Genomic DNA, 27253 nt, shown 5'->3' with positions numbered 1-27253 from the left:
TTGGCCATCAGCCGGTTCTGGCCAGTGGGAGGACAAAGGGCTGAGGAGAGAGGACCCCAGTGCCCTGACCAGCTGGTTCCAGCCAGAGGGGAACAAAGGACGGAAGAGAGAGGGCCCCAGCGGCCTGTTTACCTGGACAGAAGATAAAGTGCAGGGTCTTGGGACTGGAGGGAGAGAGCAGGCAGAGCACCCCTGCTGTGCCTGAGGCCCTGAGAGTTTCCTGTGCTGGGTTCAGAGGCTCAATAAACCCTCCTGTGTTACGCTGGCTGAGAGTCGCTCCGGTCTAGAGAACAGGGGGGCATTATTCCCTCTGGGAGTGGAGGCCCCAGGGGTTCAGAGAAAGTGGACTCCCTGAGTGGGCCCACGGCGAGGGACAGGCGTGCTAAGGCTCAGAGAGGTGCAGTTCCAGGAGGCGGAGGGGCTTAACCCCCGAGAGAGAGCGAAGCCCCAAGAAGGGCTGTCGCACTGAAGGGGGCTCCCCCCAGGGACTGTATGGGGCCAAGAGTGGGCATGACCTGAGTTCGTAACAGGCCCGTTGACTCCAGCTGGGGGTCTGGCCCTCAAGCTATAGCATCTTTCTGCCTCAAGGAGTCGAGTCCACTTTACAGATTGTAGTGCATGGAAATGGTGTGTTCTAGTGATTAGTGGAGAGGGGAATGGGAGCCAGGACTCCTGGGTTCTATTCCTGTGTCAATGTGGGCAAGTCCTGTACATGCTCTGTGCCTCAGTTTCCCCTCTGTATACTAACAAGACTTCCCATATATTGCAGAGCTGCCAATCGGCGCTTGTTTCAAAGCCCTTTTGCACTCAGGGTGGAGGGTTTATTCCCGTCTCCCAGCCAGGTACATAGAGTGCTTTGCAAACATTAGCTAATTAAATGTTGTTATTGTTCGGGGGCTGGATAAATATAATTCTATACGTTGTGCAAGCAGGAGACAAATGAGGCATAGATACGGGCTAAGATACAGGCGACCAGAGGGAGAGCTAGGAAGAGAACCCAGGTGTTCTGACTTCCAGCCCCCCTTCTAACCACTAGACTCTGCACCCGTCCCAGAGCTGGGATAGAACCCAGGAGTACTGATTCCCAGGCCCTCCTCATGCTAACCAGTCCCGTTTGTAGGTTACATTCACACACTCCATTATCTCCTTGATGACCAGACCATGTCACATTCTCCGGGATAGAAACCAGTGGCCTGATTGATTCCAAGCCTCTTGCTTCAATGCCCTGCGTCGGCTGCTTTAATTAGCTTCTCCTTGCCATGATTACAGAGCCTAATGAGGTGCCTTTGCCTGAACACCCACCCACAGGCACAGATGGGGACAAATCCGGGGGGTAGCAGCGAAATGGATGATCAAAGTTTGAGATGAGGCCACCAGCGGGATGCATTTCCATGAGAGTCCACCGGGGGGGTTGTATCGAGGTGCGTGAGGTGTTGCAGTACCCAGCGACTCCACCAGAGGGAGGCGTTGCAGTCTCACGCTGCACAAACCCATGCCACGCACTGCCAGCAGGACGCCTCCCACCATTGCGATCCGCGAGAGCTAGTGCTCTCTGTCGCCCCCTCTTGCTGTGGAGGTGCACTGCGAGTGGGCCCCATCTCGCCGGCCCAGAAAACAGCCTACAACTGCCGCCCGCCCACCGCAGCACTGCTTTGTGGCAGGAGGCAAAGGTGTGTGTTTTGGTACCAAGGTGGAAGGTTTGAGTCCCAGCCGAGGATCTGTGAGAGGAGGGCCGTGTTGCTAATAATCGCAACAGGAAGGCACCTGGTTTGTCCCAGGATGATGATGTCCCAGTAGCCGGCTCTTTGTCCCTAAATCCCACAGCGCTTTACAGGTCAGTGTCATTATCCCCGCTGTACAGCGAGGGAAACTGAGGCACGGAGCGGGGAAGTCACGCAGCAGGCCAACAGACCTGGGCTCTGTCTGCTCGGCCTCGCAGGGCAGGGATTCCTTCTACACAGTGAACGGCAGAGGCCTTTGATGCAGAAGGGAAGGGGGTATGGGGCCTAGACATGCTCAGCGGTGGGTTCCAGTCCTGACCTGATCATGTCATGAGGTTGGTGCTTTCCAGCTTGGTCCTGGCCCCAGAGAGAGGATCCCGGGCAGCGGGGGGTGGGGAGGGCGGCTCTGGGAAGATGTGGATCTGGGAAGAGGACCCAGGAGTCCTGACTCCCAGCCCCATGCTCCAACCCACTGGACCCTAGCACCAGGGATAGAACCCAGGAGTCCTGTCTTCCTAACCCACTGGACTGCCCCACAGTCAAGTCAGTCTGTGCGGGCTGGGGGTGGGTGACTGCTGGGATCACAGCTTGGAGCAGCAAACCTGGCTGCGCCCCAGGCCACTGCATTGCTCCTGGGGCTGCCCCGGCGTCAGCTTCTCCGTTCGTCGGTAGAAGACCTTCCTGGCCAAGGGGGGCAGGGAGCAGACGCCCCAGAGCCGGGCCAGGAACCTGCGGCAGGAGTGCTGGACGGCGGAGGAGGAGAAGTAGAAGATGACGGGATCCAGGCTGGCGTTGAAGGTGCTCAGGAGCAGGGCCTTGTCCCTCCAGGCCGGGCTGGCCCGCTGGACGAAGCCCACCACGTGGGAGACGTTGTAGGGCGTGAAGCAGACGATGAAGACAGCGAGGGTGGCGGCCACCAAGCCCACGGCCCGCTGCTTCTTCCCCCGGCGGATGTGGGGCGAGGAGACCACCACCCACATGAAGCCACAGTAGCAGAAGGAGGTGAGCAAGGAGGGCACCAGGAAGAGGACGATGCCCAGCTCCAGGCGCATGGGGAGCAGCACCCGCAGCTGGCTGGGGGTGAAGTCATCGTAGCAGAGGTCCCTGGAGGAGGCGAAGGCGCTGGTGCCGTTGGCCGGCCCGCTGCCTGGCTGCAGCTCGGTCACGTAGACGATGCTGCAGTGGGCCAAGGAACACATCCACAGGCCCAGGCTGGCCAGGATGGCGTAGGCGGGGCGGCGCCGTAGCTTGTAGCGGATGGGGTAGGCCGCGGCCAGGTAGCGCTCCACGCTGACGGCCGTCAGGAAGAGGGTGCTGGAGTAGATGGTGCTGAAGTAGAAGAGGCCGCTGAGGGGGCAGAGGAAGGCGGGCAGCGGCCAGCGCCCGGCCCCGGCCTCGGCCACCTTGAAGGGCAGGAAGGCCAGGAAGCAGAGGTCGGAGAGGGTGAGGTTGAGCAGGAGGATGCAGTTGGGGGTGGCCTTGCGCCGCAGCTGGCGGATGAGGGCGTGCAGGGCCAGCAGGTTGGTGGGGAAGCCGGTCAGGATGGTCAGCAGGTAGATGGAGAGGTACAGGGCGCGCTCCTCGGGCTGCGGGGCCATGCTGGGGGCATCGCACCTGGGGAGACAGCGGGGGCAGGGTCAGCGTGGGACGTGGGGCCTTTCCCCTCTCGGGGGCGCTGGCTCAATGGGGGCAGGGAACGGGACATGGGGCCTTTTCCAACTAGGGGGGGCCGGCTCCCATCTAGCCTGTGGGAGACTGGCTGGCTCGGGGGTGGGAGAGGCAGGGAATGGGACATGGGGCCTATCCCCTCTAGGAGGCGCTGGCTCCTATCCAGCCCCAGGACGGGGACTGGCTGGCTCAGGGGCTGAGATCTGAGTAGCCAGCGGAGTATTTTGCTTGGCTACCAAACCTGCTTTAATTCAGGCCTTAGTGGCCCAGGCTTGGCAGTCGCTCGCACCCCTCACTCCTTCCCTTCCCACCCCACCGGAGCACAGCTGGGGCATGACAACCTGCAGGAGCGGGGGCCACGCCGAGATCCCGAACACCCTGGGGGAACCCCACAACCCTAGCCAAGATGTGTCTGCCCCTGCTCTGCCCAGCCCCATCGCTCTCTCTTGGACATGGGGGGAGCTCATTCCTCCTCCCCCCCGTCGGCATGCACCCCCCATGCACTTCCATGGCCTCCGCTCCAGACAGGCGGTGTCACCCAGGCAGCCCCTCCTCACTGGGAACGCACAGAAAGGGTCGTGCATTGCCAAGGATGCATATGTGTGTGTACACACAAGCAGCGTATCCAGCAGGGGGCAGGGCTAAAACGCAGAGCAGGACTCATCCCCTCCAGCAGGGGGCAGCAGGGACACACACACACACACACACAGAGCAGGGCCCAGCCCCTCCACCAGGGGGCAGCACACAACACACACACACCCCCAGAGAGCAGGGACCGGTAGACACACACAACCAGGACACCCCAAGTAGCTCCCCTGACCCCCTGCCAGTGTAACCCCAAGGAGGGAGTCGGGGGGCGGAGACTGTACCCAGTGCCCCAGGATGTGAAGCGTCACTAGGTCAGCTGCAAGGAGCCCGGCGTTTATCAGCACCCCAGATCTCGATGATGACATGGCTCTGCCGTTCAACCGCACACATCCGCCCCACGCTGCCCTAGATACTGTTTAGTGTCTACAGCCGCTGAGCGAATCCTCCGTCACTGTCTAAGCAACACCCAGACTTAGGACAACAACCGGACCAGGGCACGTCTCACCCGGCCCTGAGACGCGGCCACATGTGGTGCGGGGGGCAAGCTGGGGAACAGCCACCTGGCAACGCCGCACAGGGACGGCTCGCCTGGTGCTGGGGAACTGGATCAGCGCTGATTCCTGGGTTCTGTCTCCGGGAGCGGGGTCTGGTACATTAGAGCGGGGGGGAGGGGGCTGGGAGCCAGGATTCCTGGGTTCTATTCCCAGCTCTGGGAGGGGAGGGGGGTCTAGTGGATAGAGCAGGGGAGGCTGGAAGCCAGGACTCCTGGGTTCTATTCCCAGCTCTGGGAGGGGAGTGGCGTCAAGTAGGTAAGAGCAGGGAAGGGGCTGGGAGCCAGGACTCCTGGGTTCTGTCCCTCATGGTGAGAGAATACAGGTTAGAGCTGGAGACAGCCCCTGCAGGCTGCTGTCTGCATTGATACATCAGGAGCTCTTGAGTGTCTCATTGCAGGTTAAGGGAACAAATTATCTCTCATGAGACGGACAGTGGGCCAGTTACAAGGTGTCTCTTCCCCCGCATAGTCACGGCCTAACTCAATTCAGGGGCTTGGCACATCTTTCTGGGAGAGGGCCTGAGTCTCTCCCACAGCTGCAGTTCCCGTGACTGGCCCGGGGGCTCAATTCCCATCCCATGGTCGCTCTCCCGCTAGATTAACTACACTAGCTCTCCCCACGCAGTCAGGGCTGGCCCCAACGTGGGGCAAGGGGGCGCTATGCTGCAGGGTGGGGTGGGGGCTCCCTGGGGAGCAGGGCCAGGCGCAGTCCGGGCTGGCCCCGGTCCCCCAGAGTGGCGCTAGGGGGCACTGTGGGGCAGGGCAGCCCAGGTAATGTGTGTACATTGCTTATCTGTGTTCTCTGAAGCCAGCGCATTTGCGTGCCCCTGATTGGCCTGGCCATCTCTCCTCTCCCTTATCTGTCAGACAGTCCGGGTGAGAACGTGGGAACCACCGCAGTGCAAGATCCCCCCAATCCTGCCTGCAAACCGTGGGCCGACAACCCCACACTTTCCCACGGCCCTTCCTCCGCTAGGAGACCACGCGACAGCTGAATGGAGCGCTGCCCAATGGAAAGCCCCCCGCCTCCCTCCCGAAGGGCTGGGGGAGAGGACACGGGCCCCCGCAGGCACCTCTCTAGCTAGGAGAATAAATAGGCTAACCTGGCCCTTGGGAGCCAGGACTCCTGGGTTCTATCCCGGTTCTGGGAGGGGAGTAAGGTCTAGTGGTTGCTTAAAGTTTTAGGGGATGGGCAGGTGGACTCAGGACTCCTGGGTTCTGTTCCCAGCTCTGCCCTATACGCCCTGTGTAACCTTGAGCAAGTCACTTTGTGCCTCAGTTTCCCCCAGTCTATAAAAGGGGGGCAGGCCAAGTACCAAGATCAGCTCGTAACTGCACCATTAAGGTTGAACAAAGCTCCTGTTTTAGCAACTGGGCCTCTAGATCAACAGCACAGCCCATGTGAGCTAAGAGAGTCACTCCGTTACCTGGCAGATATAGTAGGCTAGTATCCCCTTACATCTTCCAGCCCTAGAGGAGGTTGCACTGTAGATCCAGGAACTGGCGGCCCCAGCCCAGCTGCTAATGGCTGGCGCCTGCTTAGCGGATGACTTAGGGCACGTCTACACCCAGTGTGCAGTCTCTGAGTCGTAGTGCCTTGTCTAGCCATTAGGAAGGTGACAAGATGCTCGGCTCAGGATGGGAGGTACACGCCCAGTCCCGGCAGGCCAGTGAGTGGCAGCGTGCCAGGGGATCTGGGCACGGCCGAGGGTATGCGGGGAGCCCAGGGCTGGGTTGCCAGGGGGCTGTGGGTTGGGATTGAGGGACACCGGCAGAGCTGAGGTGCATGCAGAGCTGGCTAGTGAAACAGCAGCTGGACAGGCTGATGGATGGATCTAATGAGGGGAGATGAGCTGCCAGCGTGGGAGGGCTTTTCTCATCATGCTGATCATGGGAATCTAAGTAGGAAACCGAATTTCCCTTCCCTTGAGTGGGTGAGGGATGAAGCACCAGGGGCTCTGACAGCCTGGGGGAGCTGCTGGTCAGTGGGGCAGGGCTTCCCAGCCGCTGGCGTCTGGTATACACCATGCAGGGGAACTTCACTCCCCACCTTCCTGAAGCAGAGCTCCCAGCCCCCCTTGTTGTGACCCCCTAGGCCCCCACTCCCCTCCCAGAGCCAGGGAGAGAAGCCAGGAGTCCTGGCTCCCAGCCCCCAGCCCTGCTCTAACCACTAGGCCTCACTGGCTCTAATCTACCAGGAAGAAATGCCGGCTCGTGCCTGGGCTCTGGGCTACAGTCACACCAGCCAGACCCTCTGCTCAGCTCAGTACCTCAGAGCCTAAATGTACCCACCCTGCCCTTCCCTCCCCACATCTGGGCCTGGTCCAATGCCCCCTACCTGCTGAGGGGACCCTGGAAAATGGGGGTTACAGCCCCCCACAAACCACCAAGCCCAGATCTGTTCTGCCCCAGCCTGCCCTGCGGTGACGGGGGAAAGCTTTCGGGTACTAATGAGGCAGCAGCTGATCAGATTTGGTGACAAGACACTGAGATGCGCCCGCCTCTGGGGTGTTGCAGCCAGGGAACAGCCACACAGCAACGCCACACGGGTACTGCTCAATTGGATCAACATTGATACCTGGGTTCTGTGCCCAGCTCTGGGAGGAGAGTGGGGTCTAGTGGTTAGAACAGGGGGTACTGGGAGCCAGGACTCCTGGGTTCTATCCCCAGGTGTGGGGTCTAGTGGTTAGAACAGGGGGTACTGGGAGCCAGGACTCCTGGGTTCCATTCCCAGCTCTTTTGTTGTATTGGACACAGCAGTAGTTGCCCAATGTTCAAATAAAGCCACGAGTACAACTGGGAGCCGGAGTTCTCTCTGCCAGTCCCAACCATTAGACCCCCCTGCACTCCCAGAGCTGGGGACAGAACCCCGGTGTCCTGGCTCCGCATTTCTCTCTGTGGGTTTGGGCTGGATCTTCATTGTACTCAGGCATCTCTAACATCCAGGGGTGTTTGATCTCTCAGCCCTTCGTCCCTCCCCAGTCACCCAGTGACTCTGCCGGGCGTCAGGGCTAATGGTGCAGGGGCAGCCAGTCTGCTGGTTGTGTGACGCGAAAGCCAAACAGCACTTTCCAATTTCCAGGAATGGATCTAAAGGCTGCTAGGGGCCAATGTGCAGAAAAATAAGAAAATTACAATAAACATCCTTCCCTAAGAGCTTTGGAGAGCTGGAGTCTGCGGCAGAAAAGCAGCCGGTGTTTACACAACATGCTAAAGGCTGAATGAAAGAAACAGATTTGCCACACAGCACATCATTAACCCATGGAACTCCCCACCACTGGGTGCTAGCAGGGTTAAGGATCCAGGCCCTGCTATGAGAGACAGTCCCTGGCCTTGGGGGAGATCAGGGCCCCGCTATGCCAGGCACTGCCCAGACACACAGCCAGAGTCAGTCCTTAGTGAAGCAAACTCCTGGCAGGGGTGTGAAGTGGGGTGTGTTGGCTTCTCTGAAAGGCAGGCATGCACACACACACATCATGGTCACACCAAAGGATCGGTGCACGCGCACAAAGACCCGGAGCAGGGCTCAACTCCTCCAGCAGGGGGCAGCAGGGATCCCCCCCAAGCAGCAATCTCAGGGGTCCCGCGACCACAAACACGAGAGCACGGCATGCCCCGATCTGTTTCAGGGTCATTCTCCAGGAGGGCGGCCGACAGGCCCTTTGGCATCTGGAGCCCTCGGCCATGAGGGATGCTTGTCCCTGGGCCGGGAGGGCAGCCAGCTCATCACTAGAGCAAACCTGTCTCCCTGACGGAGCCAGGTCCCCACAGGACGCCAGGAGATGGGGTCGCAGGCAGGCTCGTTGGCACGCACCGGAGCAGGACTCGTGGCTTCGTCCACTCCTGCTTCCGGCTTCTGTCGTCCCGGCTCACGGGGGCAGGGGGAATCTCAAATCCCCCAGAGCTATAAGGATTGCCTGAAACCTCCTGCTCTAACCACTAGACCCCACTCCCCTCCCAGCCCCAGGGTTAGAACCCAGGAGTCCTAGCTCCCAGCCCCCTGCTCTAACCACTGGACCCCGCTGCGCTCCCCAGCCCAGGGCCATACTGACATGCATCTCTTGCCTACAGGGAGGTGTTTGTGTGACACAGAGGGAAAAAATCGATCCCATTAACTGTTCCTCAGCACGGGGCCCGGGGTCGCTGGCATGGACAGCAGCAAACAGGTGCAGCCCAGCGTTGCTGGGAAGCCAGAAAGTTTTCTGCGGTAGGTAAACAGAGACTGTTCCAGCCCTGGCGAGCTGGGGCAGGGGACAGGCCACCTTCCACCTCTAGGGGGCATCGGATCCCATCTGGCCCCAGAGTGGGGCACCGGCTGGCTCTGGGGACAGGGCGTGGGATATGGGGCCTTTCCCCTCAAGACCACACTCCCAATACACAGCTGGGAATGGAAACCAGGAGACCTAAAGAAAGGTTGATTCAAAACATCCACCTTCCTGGGTTGGATCACCAGTTCTGGGAGGAGAGTGGGGTCTAGTGGGTTAGAGCCGGGGGGGAGGGGAGGAGGGCTGGGAGCCAGGACTCCTGGGTTCTTTTCTGGGAACCGCCATCTGGACAATAAGTTGCTTTACACAGCGAACCATGGAGCTGGTATAAGACTGGAACATCTGCCTATCTATCCATCCATGCACACCTATCTGTCCATCCTTCGTTGTGTTCCTCTATCCTTTTCTATACACCGCCTTTCCTCTCTCTGCCCCGTGCTGTTTGCTCACAGGCCCCAGGCTGGGACAGAGTACCAACTGAACTCACCGGGCTGCTGGGTCAAGTCAGATCTCAGCCGTTGCGTAGCTAGAGGGGGTGTCTGGGGATGGATGGATAGACAGAGGGGGTCTATGGAGATAGATGCAGTGTATGGGGATGGATAGATAGATAGAGGGGGTGGATGGGGATAGACAGATAGATTATAGGGCGGGAGGGATAGAGAGGTGGGGAGGATGAAGGGATGGGGAGATGGAGGGGTGTAGAGGGCTGGATGGATAGGGAGACAGAGGGGGATGAAGGGATGGAGGCGTGGGGGGGATGAAGGGATGGAGAGATGGAGGGGTGTGGAGGGATGGGGGATGGAGACTTAACCGAGTGCAGAGGAGGGGGATGGAGGTGGAGGGTTGCATGGGGACCGAGGGCAGTGCAAGGCTGGATGGGGCTCGGGGGGGGGGGGGGGGGGGGGGGATGGAGGGTGTAAGAGGAAGCAGAGAGGTACATGGGGGTGGGGGTGCCAGGGGGGAATAGATGAAGCGGTTGGTTAGGGGGGGATAGGGGGACTATAGTGGATGAATGGATATGGGGGGGATGGACAGAGGAGTGGCTAGGGGAATAGACCAAGGGAGGGATGGGAGCTATGGACGATGGGGGAGGGTGGGATGGATAGAAGGTGGGGATGGATAGAGGAAGGGTTGGGGCTATGGGGGTACATGGGGGCTGGTTGGGGGACTGTGGGGCTATGGGAGGCGGGATGGAGGGGAATTGGGGGGATCTCTCACACACACACACATTCTACAAAGGATGGATTACTTGGGGGGTGGAGCCAGGGAGCTGGATGGATGAGGGTGCATTGGGGGCCATGGGGTGGGGGGATATGGGAGGATGGATGAAGGGAGAAGGGGTTGAGGTGCATGGGGTAGGATTTGAGGGATCGATGGATGGGGTGCACAAAAGGATGGAGAGACGGTGGGATGGGGGATCCGTGGGGATGGATGGATCTGGGGTGCATGGGGGGAGGGACAGATGAAGGGAAGAGCGTATGGGGGGATGGGGGCTATGGAGGGGGAGGGGATATATGGGGGCTGGGGCCATGGGAGTGGGGAATATGGAGAGGACGGGAGGCCAGGGGGGCTATGCGGGTGCAGGGGGTGGGGGCCATGGGGGATGGCTCTCAGGGGCACGCACAGATTTAAGGCCAGGGGGACACGCCCCCCTCCCTTCCCAATCCCCAGCCCCGGCCCCAGCCAGGCACTTACCACGCTGGAAGGTGGCCGGACTCCTGGGTCCCTCGGCTGGAGCGCTGCCTCCTGAATCCCGTCCCGTCTGCTCCGCTCCACCGGCTGCAGCCCCCGCACCCCTCCCGCACCAGCTGGCACCGCCCGAGGGCGGGGCCGGGAGCTGCGGGGCGGGGCGGGGCAGGGCTAAAGTGGGCACGAACTGGGGGTGCTGGACGGGGGAGGGGGAGATGCACCGGGATTTGGCGCGGGGGGTGGATTGGGAGCTCGCCCTGGGGGGCTGAACCCTCTTGCAGTAGAGCTGGGGGGCACAGAGGTGGCTGGATCCCGGCCGCCCTCTAGCACCCGGGGGGCTGGGAAAGGAGGGATCGTTCCCCCCAGGGAGGGGGCAGGAGCCACAGCGCTCAGGCTGCTGAAGGCTAAAATTGGACAAAGACCTGGCAGTGGGGAGCCGCTGAGAGCAGAACCCAGGAGTCCTGGCTCCCAGCCCACTGCTTTAACCACTAGCCCCCCCCCCCCCCCCCCGAGCTGAGGATAGAACCCGGGAGTCCTGGCTCCTCCCTCCCAACCACTAGACCCCCACTCTCCTTCCAAAACTGGGGAGAGAACCCAGGAGTCCTGGTTCCAAGATCCCCTTCTTGGGCCACAAAACAGCGCCCAGTATTCCAGAGCTGGGATGGCGGGGGTCTGTGGGTCGGGACTGAGGGCCACTGGCAGAGCTAGCATGGGGGCAGGAGTCCCAGGGGGGGCGGATAGCAGGGGCTGTGGGTCAGGATTGAGGGGCACCAGCAGAGCCGGGCTGGGGGGGACCCCAGGGCTGGGGCAGCAGGGGGCTGTGGGTCAGGAGTGAGGAGTATTGGCAGATCTGGGTTGTGGGGGGGACCCCAGGGCTGGGGCAGCAGGGGGCTGTGGGTCGGGGGTGAGGAGTATTGGCAGAGCTGGGGTGGGGTGGGGGGACCTCCGGGCTGGGGCAGCAGGGGGCTGTGGGTCAGGAGTGAGGAGTATTGGCAGATCTGGGTTGTGGGGGGGACCCCAGGGCTGGGGCAGCAGGGGGCTGTGGGTCAGGAGTGAGGAGTATCGGCAGATCTGGATTGGGGGGGACCCCAGGGCTGGGGCAGCAGGGGGCTGTGGGTCGGGGGTGAGGAGTATTGGCAGAGCTGGGGTGGGGGGGGACCTCCGGGCTGGGGCAGCAGGGGGCTGTGGGTCGGGAGTGAGGAGTATTGGCAGATCTGGATTGGGGGGGACCCCAGGGCTGGGGCAGCAGGGGGCTGTGGGTCGGGAGTGAGGAGTATCGGCAGAGCTGGGGTGGGGGGGGGACCCCAGGGCTGTGGCAGGAGGGGGCTGTGGGTCGGGGGTGAGGAGTATCGGCAGAGCTGGGGTGGGAGGGGGGGACCTCCGGGCTGGGGCAGCAGGGGGCTGTGGGTCGGGATTTCTCCCTGGCTATTGTTATTATAATTCCCCATCCCTGCCTGCTGCAGGCCTTTCTCTCTGTTTGCCCTTTTAATACCCTTTCTATTATGTTCAACGACTTCCCCAATAAACCTCTGCCCCGACCATGGATCTAACCTTTCATCTCTGCCCGGCTCCGCTCTTCCCCTTTTCCCTGGTCTCCCTGGAGGATTAACTACACACCATAAACACGCAGTTGAGTGAGTGGCAGCTGATCTGGACCCGACCGAACCCCGCCGTACCCTGCCCCCACTAGGACTCAGAGTCGTCGTTTGCATAGGCAAAGTGGGCAGTCAGACAGTACATTTCCAATTTCCCTAATGCTTTCCTTCTTTAACGATCTCAGCGCCGAGACTCGGCCACCTCTGGGGCGGCGCAACGGGGGAGCAGTCACCCGGGGAAGGCTCGCCTGGCGCTGGGATGCGCCCAGCTCTGGGGTGGGAGGGCAGGGGAACAGCTGCACAGCAATGCCGCACAGGGATGGCTCGCCTGGGCAGCAGGTTTAAAACAAATAAAAGGAAGTTCTTCACACAGCGCACAGGCAACCCGTGGAACTCCTTGCCTGAGGAGGTTGTGAAGGCTAGGACTATAAGAGGGTTTAAAAGAGAACTGGATAAATTCATGGAGGCTAAGTCCAATAATGGCAATTAGCCAGGCTGGGTAAGGAATGGTGTCCCTAGCCTCTGTTTGTCAGAGGGTGGAGATGGATGGCAGGAGAGAGATCCCTTGATCATTACCTGTTAAGTTCACTCCCTCTGGGGCACCTGGCACTGCCCACTGTCGGTAGACAGGATACTGGGCTGGATGGACCTTTGGTCTGACCCAGTGTGGCTGTTCTTATGTTCTTATGCTGGGATGCGACCAGCTCTGGGGTGGGGCAGCTGGGGAACAGCCTCATAACAACACCCCCAACTATTTCCCCAGCACAGTGCCCCTGTGCCAGCCTTCCCCTGCAGCCTGCACACGTCTCCCCTGACGTGGCTGGGGGCTCTGGCCTTGCAGGCATCTCCTGTTCTCTGCCCGGGGCTCTCACCAGAGGGCACGAGCGCCACCGTCTGGCCAGGCGCTGCAGGACGTCGCCGCGGCTGATCTAAGGGGCCCTGCGGGGCGGACCCGCTGGGGAGACACAGCTCAGCACATGGGCGCGACACTGGCAGGTTCTTCCAGGGCCGTGGGGAGCCGGGGACAGCTCAGTGTGGGTTTGATTTGTGCTGGGCCGGCGGCTGGCTCGGCTGGGACCTGACCTGGTTACCCCCTGGGCCATGGACCCTGGCAACTCCAGACACCTGCCCTGGGTCTAGGGGTCTAGGACACGTGTCCTCACCAACCACGCCCCGCGTCCCGCTCTGTGTCTTGCCCCATGCAGCCTGCCGGCCAGTATGTCCCCCTCACACCCACTTGCAGGATCCTTTGGTAAGCGCCACCCTCACCCTTTGATTAGATATGGGGCGGGTGGGGGGAGGGAACGGTTTCCATTGTCACAGAGCCAGCCACACTCCAGCCCTCCTGCATGGGACAGGCCGGAGAACTGCCCCCCATAACCCCAGCGCCAATCCATTAAAAACCCAGCCAGTCCTGATCTAAACCCTGCGCAGAAGGAGAAGGCCCCAGGCCGCTAGGGAAATTGTTCCGGTGATTAATGACTCTCACCAGGACAAACGTCGACACCACACAATCAAAGCGACCCGACGTCGGCACACGGCCGCTGCGGGAATGACATCGCTCGTGCGTGGCTACGCTTGGGTCCCCGTGTCGGCGGTGTACGTCCGCCCCACGAGGGCCTGGCCGATTGCACCGCCACCGTGGGACGGCCCCTGAAAGCCAGCGACAGGCGACAGGAGCCGCACAGTGTCTGCACTGACTCCGCTCATCTCGGTAGATCTCAGGGGAAGCTTCTTGGCTGGTTTCCCCCCCGTTCCTTATGCAAGGAAAACACCCCTGCAGTCCACAGGATGGGGTCACCACCCGGCCCAGCAGCAGAGCCCAGACGCCCCGTCCTGGTCAGTGTCGATTACGTCCCGTCTTTGTTATCGAAACCGGCCTTGAAAATCTCTCCCCTGGGTCTCCGTCTGCTGACATCAGGATTGCTTCACACATCGGAGCCTGCCCTATGTCCCGCCGCCATCCAAACAACGACCAGAGCCTGTTAAAACCTCCATCCGTCACCGGTCTGCGTCTAGACGTGACAGGTCAGATCTCTCCGCTCCCGCAGCCTTCACCACAGCACCGACACCCACGGAGGAGGGGATGCTCGCTGGGCTCCACGCGGCCGGCTCTGGTCGAGGGAAAGGTCAGCCACGCGGGGCCAGGCCAGGCAGTTACACCCAGCTGCTGCGGTTGGGATTTTCCGGCTGTTAGTCACCCGGAGTTTGAATGCAGTGAAACGTTTGTCAAACATTTTCAGAACCGGAAACGACCCCCCCAAAGGTGCTTGTGTCTCAGAGGACGAATGGGAGGCAGGTTCTGTACACGGATCAGCCATAACAGGGTCATTTTTTCTGGCTTTCTTGGCTGCAGCCGTTGGAGCAGCAGAATGTGAGGTGTGCCACGTGCCGCGTGCCAGCCGGGTCCCGCTCTGCGCCCTGCCATGTGTCGCGTGCCAGCCGGGTCCCGCTGTGCGCCCTGCCACGTGCCGTGTGCCAGCCGGGTCCCGCTCTGCACCCTGCCACGTGCCGTGTGCCAGCCGGGTCCCGCTCTGCGCCCTGCCACATGCCGTGTGCCAGCCGGGTCCCGCTCTGCGCCCTGCCATGTGCCGCATGCCAGCTGGGTCCCGCTCTGCATCCTGCCATGTGCAGGGTCCTGCTCTGCGCCCTGCCACGTGCCGCGTGCCAGCCGGGTCCCGCTCTGCGCCCTGCCAGGTGCCGCATGCCAGCCGGGTCCCGCTCTGCATCCTGCCATGTGCAGGGTCCCGCTCTGCGTCCTGCCACGTGCAGCCTGCCAGCCAGGTCCTGCTCTGCGTCCTGCCAGGTGCCGTGTGCCCAGCGGGTCCCGCTCTGCGTCCTGCCACGTTCAGCGTGCCAGCCGGGTCCAGCTCCCAGTGCAGATCATAGAATCATAGAAGACTGGGGTTGGAAGGGACCTCAGGAGGTATCTAGTCCAACCCCCTGCTCAAAGCAGGACCAATCCTCAACTCAATCATCCCAGCCAGGGCTTTGTCAAGCCTGATCTTAAAAACTTCTAAGGAAGGAGATTCCACCACCTCCCTAGGGAACCCATTTCAGGGCTTTACCACCCTCCGCGTCAAATAGCGTTTCCTGATATCCAACCTAGACCTCCCCCACTGCAACTTGAGACCATTGCTCCTTGTTCTGTCATCTGCCACCATGGAGAACAGCCGAGCTCCATCCTCTTTGGAGCCCCCCTTCAGATAGCTGAAGGCTGCTATCAAATCCCCCCTCACTCTTCTCTTCTGCAGACTAAACAAGCCCAGTTCCCTCAGCCTCTCCTCATAAGTCATGTGCCCCAGGCCCCTGATCATTTTAGTTGCCCTCTGCTGGACTCTTTCCAATTTGTCCACATCCTTTCTATAGTGGGAGGCCCAAAACTGGACGCAATACTCCAGATGCGGCCTCACCAGTGCTGAATAGAGGGGAATAATCACTTCCCTCAATCTGCTGGCAATGCTCTTACTAATGCTGCCCAAGATGCTGTTAGCCTTCTTGGCAACAAGGGCACACTGCTGACTCATATCCAGCTTCTCGTCCACTGTAACCCCCCGGTCCTTTTCTGCAGAACTGCTGCTGAGCCATTCCGTCCCTAGTCTGTAGCGGTGCATGGGATTCTTCCATCCTAAGTGCAGGACTCTGCACTTGTCCTTGTTGAACCTCATCAGATGTCTTCTGGCCCAATCCTCCAATTAGTCAGACCCTTCCCCTCTCCCACCCCCCGTTGTCTGATCCCCTCATCATTTCCTGCGACTCTGAACACTGAAACGGACATAAACTGTGGGTGGGGGAAACACTGAAGACGAACCATGGAGATTATCTGTGGAATTTATTTTAAAACCGTCCACTTGAAAGGCGTCGTGGGTCCCTTGCAGCGGTGGAGCAATAGCTGAAAAGCAAACGGCCCCGGGAAAAGGGGCTAGCGGCTGCGATGCCCTTGCTGGCCTTGGCTGCCTTTGGGCCTGGCTGCTCCGTAACAGCCGGACTCACCCAGGCAGCAAATATCATCTAACCCCGCCCCACCACCACCACCACCACCACCCCCGCACAAAACCACACACGATGCTGGAGGATCTTGAGAATTTCGGTGGATTCCCCCCACCGCCTGCCCGCCCGCCCCTGGCGTTTGGTTTCCTTCTGGTGCCCCTGCCCCTCGGGGAGACTCGGTGCCCCCGGCATGGCTGGTCCTTTACCCAGAACCCCCTGGCTGGGTGTTAGCCCAGAACCCCCTGGCTGGGTGTTAGCTCCAGCACCCATGTGTCCCCACTAAACACCGCCCCCCAGTGGCCGCCTTCCGCCACTGCAGCCGCTGAACAGTCAGGGTGGGACTTCCCCTGGGGCTCTGGTGTGAGGTGCTGGTGCCCTCTGGTGGACACAGCAAATACTGCACCTGGCTTTTTCCAGGACTGTAGGAAATCTGTGGGGGTGGGAGGGGGGAATGGCACTCCAAAGGGGGGGACAGCCAGGGGCAGGAGGGGAACACGGGGGCAGGGGCGGTGTCTCTGGCTGACTGGGGTCTGCCCATGGACTGCAGGCGCTGCATAGCTAGGCCGGGGAGTGCCTTCACAGGGCCCGTCCTTGTGCCGCGCTTAGGGGGCGGCTCCGGGACTTCCTGGGAAAAGCGGACGGTGCCAGAGCTGAGTGATGCCTTCCAAGGAGCTCCCGACCTCCCCCACCCTGCAGAGCCCCTTTCCCAGGCTCCCAGATCCTGCCTCGGCTGCCACGGCCTAATCCAAAGACACAGCTCTGCTGGTGCCCCTCGCTCCCGACCCGCAGCCCCCCAACCCAGCCCTGGGCTCCCCACAGCTCTGCCAGTGCCCCTCACTCCCGACCCGCAGCCCCCCAACCCAGCCCTGGGCTCCCCACAGCTCTGCCGGTGCCCCTCACTCCTAGGGTGACCAGACGTCCTGATATTATCGGGACAGTCCCGATATTAACCCATTTGTCCCGCGTCCCGACTGCACATCAGTCGGGACACCCATTATCCTGATATCGGGGATGGACCGCTCACCATCACCGCCAAAGTCCCGGGGCCGGCGTGGCAGAGCTTCCTGGGGCAGCTCCCGGCTGCAGGAGCCTGCAGGTCGGGCGGCCCCGGGCACAGAGGTGGAGGGGGTCTCCGCGTGCTGCACCGGCTCCCTCCTGCCCAATCAGAGCTGCGGGGGCGGGGCTTGCAGGCGCCGGCAGCGGGCAGAGACCCCTCTGCCTCCCCCACCCCACCCACCCGACCTGACCCGACCCGATCCTAGGAGCCAGAGGGACCTGCCGGATGCTTCCTGGGAGCCGCCCCAGGTAATCACCGCCGGGACTCCCCACCTCAGCCCCCGGCAGGTCCCTCTGGCTCTTAGGGTCGTGGCGGGGGCGCGGCGGGTAGGGGGTTCTGTGAGCTGCTCCCACCTGCAAGCCCCGCACTGCGGCTTTTCCTGGCCAATGGGAGCCACGGAGCTCGCGCTTGTGGCGGGCGCAGCACGTGGAGAGTCTGGGGACCCCCCTCGGCGCTCTGACCCTTGGAGCCAGAGACCTCCCAGCAGGGCTGGTGAGTGGGGCCAGGGAAGGGGGCAGGGTGTGATGGAGTGAGTGTCTGGGAGGGGTGCTGGGCTGTGAGGGTGTGGAGGGCACTGGGCAGTGGGGGAGGTTTGTGTGTTTTGGGGTGCTAGGCAGTGGGGGCCTGTTGGGGGGTGCTGGGCAGTGGGGGAGATCTGTGTGTGTCAGGGCACTGGGAAGTGGGGGTCTGTGTGGGGCAGTGTTTAGTTGGGGTGGTGGGGCTGTGGGGAAGGGCACGGGGAGGGAGGGAGGAGAAACCTGTGGCCCTGGCCCCATGGCTTCTGCTGGGGGCTGGAGCTGGGGCCAGGAGTCCTTGAGTCCTGGCCCCGTGGCTTGTGGTGCGGGCTGCCGCAGGGGCCGTACACCCCTCTTGCAGCTTCCTAGGGCTGTGCGCCCCCTCTCATGGCTCCGGTCGGGGCTGTGCCCCTGTGGCTCTCCCGCACCTCCCCCCCCACACTCGCCCAGTGTGTCCTGATGTTTCACTCTTGCGATCTGGTCACCTACTGACCCCCGACCCACGGCCCCCTGCCAGCCCAGCCCTGGGCTCCCCTCCCCCCTCCAAGCTCTGCCCGTGCCCCTCACTCCTGACCTGCAGCCCCGCCTATCCCCCCACAGCTACGCCCATGTAAGCGAAGGGTGGGGAGCTCGCTCTGGGCCAGCCCTGCGGCTTGTGGAGGAATCACCCCGACACAGAAGCGAGCCTCTTATCAATCTTGCTATTGGCCTTTAGCCCGCCAGATGGCCCTGGAGGTTCAGGGCTGCGGGCAGAAGCGCAGGGTAGAAATCCCCAGCTGCAGACGCAGGCAGATTGTAGCCCATTAACCATGGGGCCAGCCTGGATTGCCAGGGGAGAGCTCCCCACCCTGCCCCCTACAGCACAGCGCCCCCTAGTGCTGCCCTGGGGTCATAGCAGTGAGTTCCCCCTGCTAAGCGCACACACTCTTGTTTCATACGGCTGTTGTGGTGTGTGACTGTCTTGTGGGTGTGTTAGTGTGGTGAGATTTTGTGCAGCTGTGTGTGGGGGGGGGTAAGGGGGTGTTCCTCCTGCCCCCTGCTGGAGGGGACAAGCCCTGCGTGCGTGTGTAAGAGCAGACATACCTCCCTCCCCCTCCCCCACAGCTCCCCTCCCGCTGCTCTTGTGTGTGTGGAGTTGGGCGCCCCTGTGTGGGGGTGTGTGTGTGTGTTACAATGCGGCATGAGGGAGAGGCCCTCACTGTACATCTGCGCATTGCTGAGGGGAGGGGGTTGTATATTTGCTAACAGAGTTCGCTGTGCAATGAGGTTTGCTGGGTCTCAGCCCCATTTGGAGAGGAGCCGACCTGCGCCCAGCACCCTGCCCCCCAGGAGCTGGACAAGCCACGGTGACTGAGCCCAGGAGAGGGGGCTGCACATCCATTTACAGGGGGCTATTTGGGGGGCTCCTGCTCTGGGGAAATCCCAGGAGGAACTGGGGGGGGTGGGGGGAGCTCCGTTGCAGCATCCCATGGCCTGGGACCTGGTCGTCCCTCCAGCTGCCCACGTGAGATCCCCCTGGCAGCCCCAGGCCCTGCCGGGCCCAGTTATCCATTAACCCCGGTTAATAACAGCGCCAGGGAGACACTGTTTGTTTACACGCGGTGCTGGATTCACGCCCTGCAGTTAATTAAAAGTTGACAGAGACAATATGCTTGTGTTCTACTTCCTAGCCCTGGTCCCCTCCCATGGATAGAACCCAGGAGTCCTGGCCCCCAGCTCCCCCTACCCCCAACTCTAACCCATAGACCTCACTCCCATCCCAGAACTGGTGATAGAACCAGGTGTCGCTGGCCTCTGTTTGCCAGAAGCTGGAATGGACGACAGGGGATGGATCACTGGATGATTCCCTGTTCTGTTCATTTCCTCTGGGGCACCTGGCACTGGCCACTGTCGGCAGACAGGATACTGGGCTAGATGGACCTTTGGTCTAACCCAACCTGGCCGTTCTTATGTTCTTATAGAGCCCTGGTTCCCAGCCCCCCCTGCCTAGAACCCACTAGACCTGAAGAAAAATAAGAAAATAATCACTACTGGATAATAAATCAATAACTTTATTTAATATGTAGCTAAAGCCAGTGCCCCTGGAGGGCGCCAGATCCACCAGCAAAGGGAGGAGGTGCAGGACCTTGCGCGAGGGAGATCTCAGCTCTACGTCCGGACCTGGAACAGACCCGCAGAGACCAGTGTCCATTGTTCCTGTGCCTGCTAAATGCCCATCCCCCGCCAACAGTGTACTTGGAGGATAACAGGTCTACTACCCCTGCAAAAGGCCTTTAGACCACGTGAGCCCTTCAATGTGGTGCTAAAATTCCTGCGTTCAAATCCTGCTCAATAACAGCCTGTTCCCACCGCTGCTTGCATAGAGGGCTGCGCATTGACGGTGGAGGTCCAGAGTCCAAATCCTTCCCGTCCACATGGCAGATAACGGCCTTACTACTGCCGCCAACACATGGCACTGCTCCTTTAGCTCAAGCAGTAGCATGCTGGGCTGCAGCCCCCTGCGTTCCAGTCCCACCGAGGCGGTAACCACATTTCCACAGAGGCCAGCACGCACGGTTACCAGTGGCCAAGGAGGAGGAGCTCTCCATAGCTCCACAAGGGCAAACTCGGGCCCCTCACGGAGCCTGGCCCTTGTTCATCTGCCACTAAGTGGTTCCCCTGAAACGGGACAAGCTCAGCCCCACCTGTTTGCCCTCCCTCAAGCAACCCCCACTTGCAGTTACAGCCCCTAGTAGCTGGCTTGCCGGTGGGCCCAACCGTGGAGAAGGAAAGACCCGGAGTGGGTGGAGGGCACCAGGGGGACCCTCCAGCTGAAATAGGTCTGTGTTTCAGTTGTGAGCCAACAGCTGCACAGGAAGGCCCTTGACGCCATGATGCCCCTGACACTGAGAGAGGCCGGATCCCTGGGGAAGTTGGGCCACCCACTCCAAAGCTGAAGTAGGCCAAAGTCCAGTAGGCGCTTGGTCAACCGCTCAGTTGTGGCCCGGCAGTGGCAAAAGAAGGCCCTTGACACCATGGCGACCCCGCCTTCAGGTCAGCCAAAGCCCTCTGGAGCCAAGTTTGGCCAACCACATTGAAGCTCAAGTAGTCCAAAGCCTTGTGGAAGTTGGGCACCAACTTCAAGCCCCGCCGCACGCTGCTGTCTAAGGAAGGACGGCCCTCTCGGGAGGTGCAGGGAAGGACAGAAGATGCCGTCCCTGGCTCAAGTGCAGGATCTCTTGCTCCTGCGGCACATGGGACAAGGAAGGCTCTGCGGAGGAAACAGAGAGTCGGTCTCACCCTGGGAGTCAAGTCGTTGACCCCTCAGTCTCGTCCCCACTGGCCGCCTCCACCTCTCTGCCTCCTTCCGCGCAGCAAGTCAAGCAGGGGAGATGGCACCGGGCCACGAAGGTACTGAGTTTGTGCCACAGGCTGCCCAGGTACTTTGTGAAGGCCCGTTTGACGGCAGTGGAGGAGAAGTAGAAGATGACGGGGTCCAAGGCGGTGTTGAGGGTGCTGAGGAGAAGAGCACACACCCTCCATTCAGGGCTCTTTTTCTGGACAAAGCCCACCACGTGAGACAGGTTGTAGGGGGCGAAGCAGAATATGAAGTTGAACAAGGTGGCCATGGCCAGGCCCACGGCCCGCCGCTTTCTCCGAGCTGGGATGTTGGGCAAGGCCACCAGGATGCGGATGAAGTTGACATAGCAGAAGATGGTGACAGTGAAGGGGAGACAGAAGAGGACCAGGAAGAGCTCCAGCCGGAAAGGGAGGAGGACCTGGAGCTGGCTAGTGGTGAAATTATAGTAGCAGTTGGAGGATGCAGTCCTGTTCTGGCTCTGGTCTAGGAATTGAACAATGTAGACGATGCTGCAGTGGGCAGAGCCCACCACCCAGAAGACCACAGAGGCGGCGGTGGCATAGGCTGGCCGGCGCCGGAGCTTGTACTTGATGGGAAAGGCCACCCCCAAGTAGCGCTCAACGCTGACGGCCATGAGGAAGAGGGAGCTGATGTAGATGCTACTGTAGAAGACGAAGTTGGTGAGTGGGCAGAGGAAAGTGGGCAAGGTCCACTTCAGATGTGAGATGGCCTCCACCATCCTGAAGGGGAGGAAGATGAGGAGGAAGATGTCGGAAATGGTGAGGTTGAGGAGAAGGATGTCGACGGGGGTGGGTTTCTGGCGGACCTTCACCAGGAAGGTGTAGAAGGCCAGGAGGTTGGATGGGACGCCGATCAGGAAGGTGAAGATGTAGACAATGAGAAACAGTGGGACGGAATTTGTCAAATCCATCTTCTCAGCTCCTACAGAGGAGAATGGGCTCATCAGTTGCTGAAGGAACCCAGGAGTCCTGGCTCCCAGCCCCCCCCCCCCCCAGCTCCAACCCACTAGATCCCGCTCCCCTGCCAGGCCTGGGGATTGAACCGAGGGGTCCTGGCTCCCAGCCCTCCTTACCCGTATCCATGCGAATAAGCTCGGGGCTCCCGTTCCATAAGCTGACACTAGACATAAGGCTGGAATTTATGTAGCCGGCTGAAGTATTTATTTAGCTCAGTTTCCTGTTTAGCCAGTGGCAGGCGGGGGGGGGGGGCAGTGCTGGAGAGATTGGAGGGCCTGGGATGCACGAGATCGCGTGAGCAAACACACGGGGATGGGCTGCGGGGTGGGGGCAAGCAGGCAGCTCGGAGGACAGGGAAGTGGCTGTTACTCAGAGGGAAATTTTCATAAATATCATCATCAAATGTGAGGTCTAGTGATCGGGGCGGGCTGGAAGCCAGGACTCCTGGGTTCTCTCCCTGGCTGTGGAAGAGGAGTGGGGTCTAGTGTTCAGATGCGGGGAGTGGGGGGAGGGACTGGGAGCCAGGACTCCTGGATTCTGTCCCTGGTTCTCAGGGGTGATTTTGTGGTTAAAATAAGGGATAAGGAGTCAATGCACAGAACGAGGAAACACAACCCAGGATTCTTGATCTTTCAGCTCCACTCAACCCACTAGACCCCACTCCCCTCCCAGAACCAGGGAGAGAACCCAGGAGTCCTGGCTTCCCCCTCCAGCCACTGAGCCATCCCAGTGACTCTGAAGAGCAGCCTGCCAGCTTTCCAGGGCCAGGGCGTCCTGCACCCGTGCTCCAGACAGGCTGTGGGGGCCCTCACGTCAAGCTGCAATGGGCCCCTCCTTCCCCAGGCTGCACGTAGCTCTACCCCCCGCCTCCCAGCTGTGGGGAAATCGACCGTTAAAGCTCATGCTCAAATAAATTGGTTAATCTCTAAGGTGCCACAAGTCCTCCTTTTCTTTTTGGAGAAGTTAATAAGCCTCTCCTGTAAAACACACCATTGTCTGAGCCTGGCCATTCCTTCTGCCATCTGTAATCACTGCTCCTAGATCCCTTACCAATGGCCAGGGGTCTCGTGGGCTGGGAGCCAGGACTCATAGAATCATAGAATCATAGAATATCAGGGTTGGAAGGGACCCCAGAAGGTCATCTAGTCCAACCCCCTGCTCAAAGCAGGACCAAGTCCCAGTTAAATCATCCCAGCCAGGGCTTTGTCAAGCCTGACCTTGAAAACCTGTAAGGAAGGAGATTCTACCACCTCCCTAGGTAACGCATTCCAGTGTTTCACCACCCTCCTAGTGAAAAAGTTTTTCCTAATATCCAATCTAAACCTCCCCCATTGCAACTTGAGACCATTACTCCTCGTTCTGTCATCTGCTACCATTGAGAACAGTCTAGAGCCATCCTCTTTGGAACCCCCTTTCAGGTAGTTGAAAGCAGCTATCAAATCCCCCCTCGTTCTTCTCTTCTGCAGACTAAACAATCCCAGCTCCCTCAGCCTCTCCTCATAAGTCATGTGCTCTAGACCCCTAATCATTTTTGTTGCCCTTCGCTGGACTCTTTCCAATTTATCCACATCCTTCTTGTAGCGTGGGGCCCAAAACTGGACACAGTACTCCAGATGAGGCCTCACCAGTGTCGAATAGAGGGGAACGATCACGTCCCTCGATCTGCTCGCTATGCCCCTACTTATACATCCCAAAATGCCATTGGCCTTCTTGGCAACAAGGGCACACTGCTGACTCATATCCAGCTTCTCGTCCACTGTCACCCCTAGGTCCTTTTCCGCAGAACTGCTGCCTAGCCATTCGGTCCCTAGTCTGTAGCGGTGCATGGGATTCTTCCATCCTAAGTGCAGGACCCTGCACTTATCCTTATTGAACCTCATCAGATTTCTTTTGGCCCAAACCTCCAATTTGTCTAGGTCCTTCTGTATCCTATCCCTCCCCTCCAGCGTATCTACCACTCCTCCCAGTTTAGTATCATCCGCAAATTTGCTGAGAGTGCAATCCACACCATCCTCCAGATCATTTATGAAGATATTGAACAAAACCGGCCCCAGGACCGACCCCTGGGGCACTCCACTTGACACCGGCTGCCAACTAGACATGGACTCCTGGGTTCTAGCCCCAGCTCTGGGAGGAGAGTGGGGTCTAATGGGTTACAGCAGGGGCAAGGGGCCAGGGAGCCAGGACTCCTGGGTTCTGGATGGCTAGGGCACCAGGGAGTGGATGGAAAGATGCAGAGCTGTCCCCCCCATTCCCCTCTATATCCATCTTTCTCCATACGCAGCCGGTATCTAGCTATCCAGCCTCATAGACTCCCATCCATGGCGCTTAACAGCTATCTATCCATCCATCCCCCTGCCTTTCTGCAGCTCCCTTCTCCCCCCTCATGTCCACAACCCTGTACTGCACCCGCTCACCCCAGCTCTATGCAAGAGGCATCAGGCCGAGCCACCGGTTTGAATCCCGGATCGGCCGGTTCCCCCAACCCGCCAACTCCCTGCTCTTTGCCCGAGTTGGATCTCAGTCGAGTCAGGGCAGGATTGCTGGTCATTCACCCAGGGATGCCCGAGGGGGATAAATCCCTTGGGGCTGGAGGCTCGGCCATGTAGACAGAGCCCGCGCCTCGAATGGAAATACTCCCCCCTGGCTGTCATTTCAGCCAGCTCATAAAACCAGGCACTGGGCTGCTTGATCCTGCTACCCAGGTTGGCCAGCTTATTTTCGCTCCCTGGGGTAATCCTGTGGAGCCAGGACTCCTGGGTTCTATCTGCAGGTCTGGGAGGGGAGTGGGGTCTAGTGGTTAGAGCTGGAGTGGGGGGTGTCTCGGAGCCAGGACTCCTGGGTTCTATCTGCAGGTCTGGGAGGGGAGTGGGGTCTAGTGGTTAGAGCTGGAGTGGGGGGTGTCTCGGAGCCAGGACTCCTGGGTTCTATCCCCAGCTCTGGGAGGGGAGTGGGGTCTAGTGGTCAGAGCTGGGGGGACGGGCGTCTCGGAGCCAGGACTCCTGGGTTCTATCCCCAGCTCTGGGAGGGGAGTGGGATCGGGGGGCCGGGGGAGAGGTCTGAGAGCCAGGACAGCTAAGTTCCATGCGCAGCTCTGGGAGGGCTGTGGGTTCTACTAGTCAGAGCAGGAGGCTGGGAGCCAGGACTCCTGGGTTCTCGGAATACGGATAGGTGTATGTGCTAGCCTGCACATCTCTCCTTGTCGTGCCCTCCTACAGTTCTTGTCAGTCCTTCCGCTCTCTGCTTTCAGAGATAAACCCACTTCCTCTCCCGGGCTGGGTGGCTGCTCAGATGTGGTGGCATGACATGGAACCATGACGAGTTCAGACCCATAGTCAGGTTCCCCGAGCCCTTGGTAATGGAGCCGCTGTCTGGGAGAGGAGGGATTGTCCTCTCCAGTCTTTTCCTCCAAGTGGGGGACCCATTCTGTGGGGGATGTAATGACCACGCCCTATAGCCTGACTGGCACCTCCGCATCCCAGTGCTGGGTGCCCCCCATACGTGGACTGCTGTGTTCTCCTGTCTCAATGTTCCCCTCTCCCTGTCCTCACCATGCACGCACTCAGCTGAGCTAGAAATATTTCCATCCCTCACTGCCCACATCGCTCAGCCCTGATCACTCGGTGGTGGGCGAGCGCGTTGCCAAATTAGGTCACAAACCTTCATCCCCATTTTACAGGTTGAAGAACAGAGTCAGAGCAGGGAAAGGACATGGCCATGCTGGGGAAAGAACCCAGGAGTCCTGGCTCCCCCCAAGTCCCCGGCTCCAACCACTAGACCCCACTCCCCTCCCAGAGCTGGGGCTAGAATCCAGTGGCCAGTTGAGGCAGCCACTTCCCTTTTACTTTGTTGCTTGTTTGTTTCTTTTTAATGTCACAAAAGCAAAACTAAACTTTGCACAGATACCTGGGCATGACTGGCAAAGGGAAATACACACTGGTCAGGGCTGGGAATAGAACCCAGGAGTCCTGCCCCCTGGCTTTAACCACTAGACCCCACTCCCCTCCTTACAAGCCCTGACCCAGGCAGCTAGAGAGCCCATCCTCACCTCCTTTCCAGCAGCTAGTGCCCTGGGAGCCTGCAGAAGGGCTGGAACCCAGGTGTCCGGGCTGGGAGCCACCCCAGGAGATGTGTCAGGGACGAGCTGGTGGCTGGTCTCCTGCGTCCCGGCTGGGGAGTGAGTTTTCTGTAGCCCAAGCAGCTGGTTATGTTGTGTCTGTGTCTTCGCTCCAGGAAACCTTACTGGTCCCCTTCCTCGGAAATCCACGCAGAAAGGATGAGAGATGCAATCGTTACTTCCTCGTGCGAGGTGTGAACTAGCACGTCCTCAACTGAGTGTGAGCCTCCCCCGCCACGGGTCAGCTACTGCACCCTGCTGGAGGCAAGGCCCCCTGGGTTCTCTCCCCAGCTCAGGCAGGGGAGTGGGGTCTGGTGGTTAGAGCAGTGAAGGGCTGATAGCCAGGACTCCCGGGCTCTGGAAGAGGAATGAGGTCTAGTGGTTCAACCACAGGGCACTGGAGGAAAGGTTGCACTGGATTTATGGCTGCTTCCCGGGCTGCAGCGTTTTTCATAAACAAGCAAATCCGAGTTCATATTTCTTCGCTCGGGCTCTGGGGCGCACGAAAACCCTGCATAGAGCACCGAGACACGCACAGGAGCCACGGCTGAGTGGGAGGGAATCCTGACTGACTGCTAAAGACAGAGACAATGGGGCCAGATCCCAGCTGGGGTCTTTTGCCATGAGAGCCCTTGGCCCAGAAGTCCTGGCTCCCAGCCGCCTGCTCGAACCACTACAACCACTCCCCTCCCAGAACCGGGGAGAGAACCCAGGAGTCCTGGTTCCCAACCCCCCTTCTCTAACCACTAGAACCACTCCCCTTCCAGAGCTGGGGAGAGAACCCAGGAGTCCTGGTTCTCAACCCCCCCTTCTCTAACCACTAGAACCACTCCCCTCCCAGAGCTGGGGAGAGAACCCAGGAGTCCTGGCTCCCAGCCCCTCCTGCTCTAACCACTTGAACCCACTCCCATCCCAGGCCCAGGGAGAGAACCCAGGAATCCTGGCTCCCAGCCCCCCCTGCTCTGACCAGCAGTTCTCAGTTCATTTTAATGAGGTTGCCAGGGCTCGTGTTTGACTCACTGGGGCCCACGGGGGAAAGCCCGAGCCCCTGCCAGAGCCGCGGTACGGCCGAAGCCTGAGCCCAAGCTGGATATAAAGATTGTCTACAGCAGCAACCTGCTTCTGACAACAGCAAAAGAGGACATGACCCAGTGCCCTGCGTTAACGACTTGAGTAAC

At 60.1% G+C, this 27253-nt stretch overlaps 2 protein-coding genes across 3 annotated transcripts; both read right to left on the bottom strand.

The window, feature by feature from the left end:
* Positions 1-457: 457 nt before the first annotated feature.
* LOC102936689 (free fatty acid receptor 3) lies at positions 458-10621 on the bottom strand. Its single transcript, XM_043535183.1, has 2 exons — positions 10491-10621; positions 458-3335 (listed from the first exon to the last, which is right to left on the bottom strand). The coding sequence occupies exon 2, from the start codon at positions 3317-3319 to the stop codon at positions 2303-2305; it is 1017 nt and encodes a 338-aa protein (XP_043391118.1). The 5' UTR covers positions 3320-3335; positions 10491-10621; the 3' UTR covers positions 458-2302.
* A 9055-nt stretch (positions 10622-19676) lies between these two features.
* Positions 19677-26215, bottom strand: LOC114022300 (free fatty acid receptor 2). 2 transcript variants are annotated; one of them, XM_037883603.2, is made up of 2 exons: positions 26007-26215; positions 19677-21923 (listed from the first exon to the last, which is right to left on the bottom strand). In XM_037883603.2, the coding sequence occupies exon 2, from the start codon at positions 21910-21912 to the stop codon at positions 20929-20931; it is 984 nt and encodes a 327-aa protein (XP_037739531.1). In that variant the 5' UTR covers positions 21913-21923; positions 26007-26215; the 3' UTR covers positions 19677-20928. The 2 variants fall into 2 exon arrangements, with proteins under 2 accessions (XP_037739531.1, XP_043391116.1); XM_043535181.1 differs by lacking the exon at positions 26007-26215 and adding an exon at positions 22075-22216.
* Positions 26216-27253: the final 1038 nt, after the last annotated feature.

The sequence above is a fragment of the Chelonia mydas genome, chromosome 24 (genome assembly GCF_015237465.2).
Source record: "Chelonia mydas isolate rCheMyd1 chromosome 24, rCheMyd1.pri.v2, whole genome shotgun sequence".
NCBI lineage: Eukaryota > Metazoa > Chordata > Testudines > Cheloniidae > Chelonia > Chelonia mydas.
This window is presented reverse-complemented; position numbering and strand designations above follow the sequence as displayed.

Coding starts and splice junctions, on each gene's coding strand:
- LOC102936689 (XM_043535183.1), bottom strand. CDS start 3,319: ATGGCCCCGCAGCCCGAGGAGCGCGCCCTGTACCTCTCCATCTACCTG.
- LOC114022300 (XM_043535181.1), bottom strand. CDS start 22,129: ATGTCTAGTGTCAGCTTATGGAACGGGAGCCCCGAGCTTATTCGCATG. Junction 21,924..22,074: donor GCTTATTCGCATGGATACGG/GTAAGGAGGGCT, acceptor TCTCCTCTGTAG/GAGCTGAGAAGATGGATTTG.